The 9,921-nt window shown below is 44.2% G+C and overlaps 1 protein-coding gene across 1 annotated transcript; it reads right to left on the bottom strand.

Annotated features, from left to right (window-relative positions):
- Nucleotides 1–1,522: 1,522 nt before the first annotated feature.
- On the bottom strand, nucleotides 1,523–6,243 carry LOC133367421 (olfactory receptor 11H6-like). The gene is made up of 2 exons (XM_061591525.1): nucleotides 6,229–6,243; nucleotides 1,523–2,467 (listed from the first exon to the last, which is right to left on the bottom strand). The coding sequence occupies exons 1-2, from the start codon at nucleotides 6,241–6,243 to the stop codon at nucleotides 1,523–1,525; spliced, it is 960 nt and encodes a 319-aa protein (XP_061447509.1).
- Nucleotides 6,244–9,921: the final 3,678 nt, after the last annotated feature.

The following is a 9,921-nucleotide window of genomic DNA, read 5'->3' as shown; positions in this document are numbered from 1 at the left end:
CAGGAGCAAATGTCTTGAGCTAGTCCTGTTCCATTACAAACACATAAAAATTCCCTCTGCATAGAAAACTACCGTGTTAGGGAGAAGAGTGTTAGCCCAGCCTTCTCACTGACATGTTAGTTTGCTATGTCAGTATAATTCCCAGCCATCCTCAACGGCTATCAAAGGAGGCTTCATACCTCAACCTGCTCTGGGTGCCTTGCGAAGTGAAGTGGGTGTCTACCACGGAGAGGACTTGTGTGGTAATGCTACCTTGAGTATTAAATATATTCCCCAGAGAGGCATGCCTGGACCCATCATCATCATCAGTTCCTTACCTGCCCTTCATTATATCAGATATTTGGGATCTTTTTGGCACCTGGTGAAGATCTTTAATATCCAGGAGTTTTATTCTGTCTGTGTTGAATGGTGGATTTATCTGTTGTGTTTTATTCTTGTTGATTTTACACAATATATTTTATTTTAGCATTATTTTGTTTCCATGCTACCCAAAGAATATTTAGTGATGGATGACTAACTATATATATATCCAATAAATAACTAAAATTGCAATCCTAACTACACTTACCTTGGAGTAGGCTCTGTTGAATTCAAATTGACTTACTGCTATGTAGACATGGGCCCCATCCGCACTGTACATTTAAACAAGTATCATACCACTTCAAACAGTCATTACTCCTCCCCCCAAGTAATCCCAAAAACTGTAGTTTGTTAAGACTGATAGTTGTTAGGAAACACCCCTATTTCCACCATAGAGCTACAATTTTCAGAGTGGGAATTGTAGCCGTGAGGTGAATAGGGGTCTCCTAACAACAGTCAGCAACCTTAACAAACTACAGTTCCCATGATGTTTTAGGGGAAGCCATGATGGTTTAAAGAGGTATGATACTGCTTTAAATGTGTAGCGCAGATAGGGGCCTTGGTCAGGATTGTGCTGTAAATAACTAAATACAGTTTGTTCTTGGGCTTGAACAGGAAGGGTAGAAATTGAACAAAAATGGCAAAAATACTCTACACACAATGTTTTGTTTGTTTATTAAAAGATTTACAACCATCTTCCCTGACTTTTAGGATAAGTGTCTTCACGAGACAGCAGAACACAAAAACAATTGTAACACATTCAAAATCAAGAATTTAAAATCCACAACGACACTCTTGTACACTGAAAAGCAAAAATATCACTAAGACACAATTAAAAGAGAATTGTTAAAAACCAGCACCAAAAACTGTTTATTAATTTATTTAGAAGATTTAGAAACTGCTTAATCGAAAAAGCTCTGCACGTGGTTTATGTTCAGATAGCCACTAATATTGGCTGACAATAGCTGTAGCAAAGACCAGGCCCTGTGTTTCTCTTCAGAATCCCTCATCCACCTGTCTGTGTGCTGTTACATTTGTACTCCAACCTTCTCTCAAGGAGCTCAAGGCAGCATTTGAACCTCATAAGAACCCTGTGAGGTAGGTTAGGCAGGGGGAGAATGACTTGCCCATGATCACCCACTAAGATTTGCACTGGAGGCTCTCAACATCCTTGAATCAATGTCCTCTTTAGTGCCGCTATCATCTCTTTGTTTCGCAAGCTGTAGATGAGTGGGTTGAGAAGAGGGGTCACCATGGAGTAGAAGGCAGTCACCACCTTATTACTCCCACCAGAAGATCCTGGGTTGACATAGGTGACCATGACGGAGCCATAAAACAAGCTGACCACGGCCAGGTGGGAGGTGCAAGTGGAAAACGCTTTGCGACGACCTGCAGCAGAGGGGAGCTTTAGGACCGTCTGCAGAACTGTGCCATAGGAGGTCACAATGAAGAAGAAGGTAGCAAAAGCGAGGAGGGAACTGAGGACATAGCAGGTGATCTGTGTGAGGGGTGCTGGGCTGCAGGAAGCAGCTAGAAGAGGGCCTGGGTCACATATAAAGTGATCCAGGATGTTGGGGCCACAAAATGGGAGCTGGGAAATGAGAATGATGGGCACGAGATACCACAAGAAACCAGAGACCCAGCAGCAAGCCGATAAGGTGCAGCAAAATTGGGGGGACATGAGCATTGGATAGCGAAGTGGGTGGCAGATGGCCAAGTACCGGTCTAAGGCCATGCTGGAGAGGCAAAAGCACTCAGTTGCCCCCATGGAGAAGAAGAAATAGAACTGCAAGAAGCAGTCACGGAAAGAGATGACCCCTGGCGGGGAGGCCACATCAATGAGCATCCGAGGTACTGTAGAGGTGACGTAGCACATCTCCAGCCCGGAGAAGTTGCCCAGCAGGATGTACATGGGGAGGCGGGACAAATGGGTGTCTCTGAGCACTGCCCAGATGATGCACAGGTTCCCCAGTATTGTGAAGACATAGCCAGTTGAGAGAATGGAGCAGAGGAGCAAGCGCAATGCCGGTGATAAAGAAGGGAAGCCCAGGAGGACAAACTCAGTCACTTTGTGGCCGGTGATGTTGGTGAGATCGATTTGTCGTTCCTGTAGAAGCAAAGAATCATTTTGAAGAACAGGTTACTGGATGCTTCTGGATTATTTCACCATTGCTTTATGGCCACTGCTTTAAATAGTGAGTTGTGTTTATGAGTGAATCTTTGCCAGGCCACAGGCAGAACTTCTCAAATTCAACTGCATCAACATAACTGAATGCTGAAAAACAAACTAGTAATTCTTCAATCCTATACCAAGATTACTAAACCTTGTATTAATTTAGTAACTACACACCATACATTTGTAGTAATTAATCTGAATTTACCCTTTCTGTGGAAAGAAAACAACAATGAAAAGCCTGTTGACCATAACCCATCTACAATATCTGAATGATGCTTTTTTAATATTACGCTTCTACCTGGAAGAACCTCAGGTCAAAAAAAGCTTTACCTGTCTAACTTCTGCATGTCAAGCTGTTGTTAAAAGGCACAAGATCAGGGCCAATAATATCATCTTCCCTGCTTACATCTAGAATTGGGGGTTGGGGAATCAGAAGAGGGCTCTGACAATAACGACACTGCATCCACACCATACACTGAAAGCACATTTAACCAGTAGTGTAGTGGCAAATTCAAAAGTACAGGACCCCTTCATGATAGTCACAGCCACTTCTTCTCACAGCCATGTCCCCTTTCCCTCATCTCCGTTGCTCTTTGTGTTTTCTCTGAGTCCACACTCTAGTACAGCAGAAATCCCTAAAAGCCAATCTTCAGGGAGGCTGTGTGTTAGCTCCTGAGAAGAGTCTTCTCAGTGGCTGACTTGCCTCCTTTCACTCTGATTGCCTCCAATCAGCATGCAAGGATTCTTCTCAATGGCTAACACGCTCCCTTTCCATGATGACTGGCTCATACATAGGGATCTGGTTGGGATCCTGCTCCCAAAAAAATAAGGGGTCTATGACCCCCCCGTGACCCTGAGTGACTACACCCCTGCATTTAGCACACATTTACAGTGTATGGCATCCCTCCCAGGAATCCTGGGAACTGTAGTTCCCAGTAGAAGGTTACACAAGTGGGATTTTAAAATCAGCTGAACTGGCTGAGCAGCCAGACGTACAACTGGAGGAGCTTTGGGGTCAGAGGCATGTTGTTCCAAGGAATGGGGTGGAAGTCTATTTATTTATTTATTTGATTTATATCCTGCCCTTCCTCCCAGTACGAGTCCAGGGCAGCAAACAAAAGCAATAAAAACACTTTAAAACACCATAAAAACAGACTTTAAAATATATTAAACAAAATTCTTTTTTGTAGTATTTTATCAATTTGTAGGCCAGCACGGGTGTGCCAAAAACATGCCACAAAGGGAAAAAAATCAATGCAGGGTTTCATCAGTAACATAGAGTGGGGAAATGAAGCAAATTAATGGAAGGAAGTGAAAGCTATAGCCAATTTCACATACTTGAAACCCAGAATTCATATTTAGAAATTCTCCTAGTTGAATCAGATTTCAGGATGAGTAGGATGGAAGTCAGGGCAAACCAGAGTAACAATGAAGGAACAGAACAGTGAAAATAATCCCTTCCCTGCCTGGCTGTTCCATCCTGGCCTTTGCATGTCCTGCTAATGCTGTATGTATGTGAAAATAAGACATCTATGTGCTCTGCTGTGTGATTCTGTCTGCTGGCATTTATTTGTTATACTGTTCATGTAACTGTATGCAGAACACACAATGTAAGGCATTATCATCACCAGGAACAGAGTTCACTGGAGAAAGAAAGAATGAAGTGGGGCAATAGTGATGGAAAACAGATGGGAGGGAAAAGGCAGATGCTCAAAGGACCACCTGTTATAGTTTCAATCAGCCTTTCCCAATCTTTCGCCCTCCAGATATTGTTAGAGAACAGCTCCCATCATCCCTGACCATTAGTCATGCAGGCTGGGGTGGATGGGAGTTGTAGTCCAAAGCAGCCTTTCCCAGCCTTTGGGTCTCCAGATGTTGCTGGTTGGGGCTGATAGGAATTGTAGTCCAGCAACATCTGGGCACCCAAAGGTTGGGAAAGGCTGGTCCAAAGCATCCAGGGGTCACCAGATTGGGAAGGCTGGTTTAATACAACCAAGATCAGCTTTCTTTAAATCACCTACTGCTAGGAGAATGAAAATAACCAGACATCACAATCTGAAATTCTCCTCCCATTTCAGTCCTTTGGAATTTCCAGATGTCTGGATCCCAGATGTTTGCCCGCAAGAAACAGAACAAGTGGTACCTTCAATAACATATTGCAGTGTGGAGTGCTGTTGTTCAGGATGTCAGCCACTCTACATCATCCTTTCCCCTTTTCCATTCCCCCCAACAGTCAGTTAGCATTCTGTAGCCCCTGAGCATGCTCGATTGCTCTGTGTTTGGAGATTCCCCCCGGCAACCTCAAATAAATTTTTAAAAACTCATTTTGTACTTCTGCAAACCAAGCTTGCTGATACCTCCATTTTGGGCATGGGTGGTGTCGTTTTGGCTATATAAGCATCAGCACTCTAAACACTGGAAATAGAATATAGTAGTTTATGGTACAGGAAAAGGAAGAGGAGAAATATAGTCATTGCAGTTACATTTCTTGGATTTAGAGACAGATCTCCAGATGAAATGTTTCAAGGCAGTAGTTGTTCATTGACTGCACCAGCCAGACACAGGAGTGAAAGGTATCAAATAATAGCACACTAAGTTAGCTTTCCCCTCCCACACACTTTTCTAAATGAATTATGAAATAACTCTTTATGTACCACATTTAAATCTTTCTTTGAAAAAACTCAGTTTATATGAAGCTCTTGGAAGTCACGCCCCTCACCATATCCTAGGGCATCCTCCATCCTTCAGCTATTAATCCAAATATTGTGCAATCCAAAAGGAGGTGGCTGATGTGCAGAGAGTGCAGATGAAACTAGCAAGGATGCCAAGTCCAGAATACAGGAAAACACTGACCATATCTTAAAACAGTAGCTGCCTTCATCTGGGTAGAAATTCCTCTTTCTCTTGATCTTAAACTTTCACAGTCCCGCCTTTCTTGCAATTAGGAAGGTTTTCCCTCCATTTATCCTAAAGGGCATCCTAATTTTTTTAAACTCCTCCAAATGCTTCTTTCAATGACTGCTCAAATGGCTGTTCTGTGTCTCCTTGATGGGCCCCTTTTAGACAGTTCGAAGAATGGTTACAAATTTCTCGATCTGGCACAGGAGGTTGAACCCTTTGGCATTTCTTCTACCACATATTATTGATTGATTACATGTATATCTCACCTTTCTATTCTTCCATCATGCAACTCAAGGTGGCATTCCATGCAGACCCTGACTAGAGCCAAACCTGCTTAGCTTCAGCAAAGTGACTACGTTATGTACCTTCAGACCACACCCTGAGACCAGGTTCTTTTAGGTGAAATTCATCAGCGGGGGGAGAAGGAACTTGGTATCATAGTCATTTTAGGACTTCCAAAATGACTGAAGAGACAGATGCCAAAGGATTATCCAGTCCTCTATCCTCAAATGCAGTATTGTCCCCACAAGACCCTTCCCCCTTTATGTTATATTTTAATTTAGATTGTAAGTCTGTGAGTGCAGACTTGTTTTTTTAATCTATATACAACAGCCCCTAGTACAGTTTTATTAATATTAAATTATAACAATCATAAAGTCCCTCCTTCCAAATCACTACTTTAATCATGCCTAAGCATCCATGTCTTTCAAACCATTTGAAGAAAGCTGAGGAGCTGAACAGCAACTTAAAAAGGGAGATCTTTGAAAGGAAACAAGACATAGAAGGCTCACCTGCTCCACAGACATATCTACCCAGCTCTAAGCTTCAGATTCCCTCAAGCTCTGAAGATGTCACCCCAAGGAGAAGGTTGCTATTATGACACCATAGGAAGAAGCCTCAGTGGGATATTGTCTCCAGAGTGCAGCACAAAGCCAAATATCTGCTTTTTAAAAACCACTATGTTTAAGAGAGCTTATTTGTCAAGTGGTAGAGGAGAGTTATGAAAATAGGATCTCCCCAGGCCCCCAGTGTGCTTGATGGCTTTTATTTTAATCTGCATGGCTTATCAAGAAGGCTTTCTCTCTTAAGAATCACTATGACTACTCTATCCCCAGGACATTTATTTATATTTATTTTATTTAACAAGTATATACCACTTGATTGTAATACAAGCTCAAAGCAGTTTACAAAAACAAACGTTAAAATTATGAAAGACTCTTAAAAATAGGTATTTAAAAATATTTTAAAAACTAATTAAAATAAACAATAACACATACCAAATATACATACTCACTCCAAATCATATTACCTCCATGATATTAGGGACCACTCTCTAGAAGGTGTCCTACTAGCATGCTGGTCCAAAGCTTTGTCTTGGTACAAGAAACCTCCAGAAACCTTTCATGCTCATTGGTTCATAGGATGCTGGAGATGTAGGGAGCCCTGCTGGGACCTGGCTCCCAAAAAAGTAAGGGGTCTAAGAACCTGAGACCCTAAATGACTACATCCCCTGGAGGGGATAATATCCCACCTGAGTTGCTTAAAGCCAATATAGCGTGGTGGGCTCCGGTTCTAGCGACCCTGTTCACCTGTATTGATTGCACAGCGTGTATCCCAGAGGATTGGGGACTTGCTATTATTGTTCCTATATATAAAAGAGGGAAAAGATCAGACCCTGCAAATTATAGACCTATCAGCCTGTCAAGTATTACTGGTAAATAAAGTATATGCCAGCCATTTAGATGAGAAGCTACTAAATTGGCTAGAACAATAAAACATATTTATTTATTTATTTATTATTTATTAATTTATTATTTATTATCATTATTTTTACCCCGCCCTTTTTCCAAAACTGGAACTCACGGCGGCTTCCAGATAAAAGCACACATATAATTAAAAACATACAAAAGTCTATATTAAAATCAAATTAAACAATTTACAGTATTAAAACCATTCATACATACAGTTAAAATAATTCAAACTCAGTTTAAAATAATACAGTTAGGCAACAGCAATGCAGCACCCTTCAAGACCTGTCCTTAACAGCTTTCAGTTCCAAAGGCTTGTTGAAATAAAAAAGTCTTTGCTTGCTGACGGAAGGACTATAAGGAGGGGGCCATTCTTGCTTCCCTAGGAAGGGAGTTCCAAAGCCTCAGGGCAGCCACCGAAACGGCCTTATCTCGTGTCCCCACTAGTCGTGCTTGTGAGGACGTAGGTATTGAGAGAAGGGCCTCTCCTGAGGATCTCAGGGCCCGGGCAGGCTCATATAGGGAGATACGGTCTGACAGACAGCATGGACCTAAGCCATATAGGGCTTTATAGGTCATCACCAGCACTTTGAAGTCCGGAAACAGAGTGGCAACCAGTGGAGCTTTTGTAACAGGGGAGTCGTATGGTCCCTGTAACCAGCCCCAGTTAACATTCTGGCTGCAGCACGTTGCACCAACTGAAGTTTCCGAACAGTCTTCAGAGGCAGCCCCACGTAGAGCGCATTACAGTAATCTAAATGGGATGTAACTAAGGCATGTGTCACCGTGGCCAGATCAGACGGCTCAAGGAATGGGTGCAGTTGGTGCACTAATCTTAATTGTGCAAAAGCACTCCTGGCCACCGCAGAAACCTGGGCCTCCAAATTTAAAGCTGAGTCCAGGAGCACACCCAAACTGCGAACCTGCATCTTCAGGGGGAGTGTAATCCCATCCAGCACAGGCTGAATCCCTATTCTCTGATTTGCCTTTCGACTGACTGGGAGCACCTCTGTCTTGTCTGGATTATGCTTCAATTTGTTCGCCCTCATTCAGTCCACCACTGATGACAGACACCGGTTTAAAAACCAAGACAGCTTCCTTGGAGTTAGGTGGAAAGGAGAAGTAGAGTTGGGTGTCATCAGCATACTGATGGCACCGAACCCCAAATCCCCGGACAACCTCTCCCAGTGGTTTCATGTAGATGTTAAATAGCATGGGGGACAAAACTGAGCCCTGAGGCCAACGGCCAAGGAGTCGAACAGGAATTCCCCAGCACCACTTTCTGGGTTCGTCCCTCCAGGAAGGAACGGAGCCACTGTAAAACAGTGACCCCAAGTCCCATCCCAGCAAGGCGGCCCAGAAGGATACCATGGTTGATGGTATCGAAAGCCACTGAGAAGTCCAGCAGAACCAACAGGGACACACTCCCCTTGTCCACCAAGGTGGCCAAAGCCGTCTCCGTCCCATAACCAGGCCTGAAACCAGACTGAAATGGTTCTAGATACTCCGTTTCATCCAGGAATCCCTGGAGCTGGGAGGCCACCACACTCTCTATTACCTTGCCCAAAAATGGGATATTGGACACTGGCCGATAATTATCCATTATGGAGGGATCCAGGGAGGACTTTTTCAACAAAGGCCTTACAACTGCCTCCTTTAGGCACACTGGAACTCTGCCTTGTTGTAAGGAGGCATTGATCACTCCCTTCACCCACTCAGCCAGTCCCTCTCTGGCACATTTAATGAACCAGGAAGGGCAGGGGTCTAGAAAACATGTGGTGGCTCTCACCTCTCCAAGGATCCTGTCCACATCCTCAGGCTGTACAAATTGAAAAGAATCCATTATTATTGGACAGGCAGGAGCCAAAGTTACATCCACTGAGACTGTATCAACTATAGCATCCAAGTCGGAATGAATCTGAGTGATTTTATCTGCAAAGTGCCGTGCAAATTCTTGGCAGCGGTCTGTTGAATGGTCTATATTATCCCTATGGGGGCCAAGATGTAAAAGACCTCTGACCACTTGAAACAGCTCCGCTGGACGGCTCCCTGCAGACACAATAGTGGCAGAAAAGAATGCTTTCTTTGCTGCCCATACTGCCACGGAGTAGGCCTTCAAATAGGCTCTAGCCCATGTTCGATGAGACTCGCTTTGAGTCTTCTGCCAACGTTGCTCCAGACTCCGTCTCATTCGTTTCATCACCGCCAGCTCCTTGGTAAACCAGGGGGCTGGTCTGGCTCCACTTCGTGAGAGGGGATGCTCAGGAGCGATCGTGTCCACCGCCCTGGCCATTCCCCTATTCCAGAGGTCAACCAGAGCTTAGACAGAATCGCCTGCTGAGGTGACAGGAAAATCCCCAAGAGCCGTCAGGAAACCATCCGGATCCATCAGCCTCCTGGGGCGGGCCATCCTAATCGGTCTCCCACCCCTGCAGAGGTTCTGAGTCCCAGTGAGTCTAAACCCAACCAGGTAGTGGTCTGTCCATGACAACAGAACTACAGAAAGTTCCTCCACACCAAGATCACCATAATTCCCCTCCACACAGAAAACAAGGTCCAGGGTGTGGCCAGCAACATGAGTGGGGCCAGATATTACTTGGGACAGACTCATGGCTGTCATGGAGACCATAAAGTCCTGAGCCACTCCAGACAGGGTGGCCTCGGCATGGATGTTGAAGTCCCCTAGCACCACAAGCCGAGGGGACTGCAACATCAACCCCGAGACCACCCCGGCTA

The sequence above is a fragment of the Rhineura floridana genome, chromosome 11 (genome assembly GCF_030035675.1).
Source record: "Rhineura floridana isolate rRhiFlo1 chromosome 11, rRhiFlo1.hap2, whole genome shotgun sequence".
In the NCBI taxonomy this organism is placed as follows: Eukaryota; Metazoa; Chordata; class Lepidosauria; order Squamata; family Rhineuridae; genus Rhineura; species Rhineura floridana.
The sequence above is the reverse complement of the archived record's forward strand: the minus strand, read 5'-3'. Positions and strand labels throughout refer to the sequence as shown.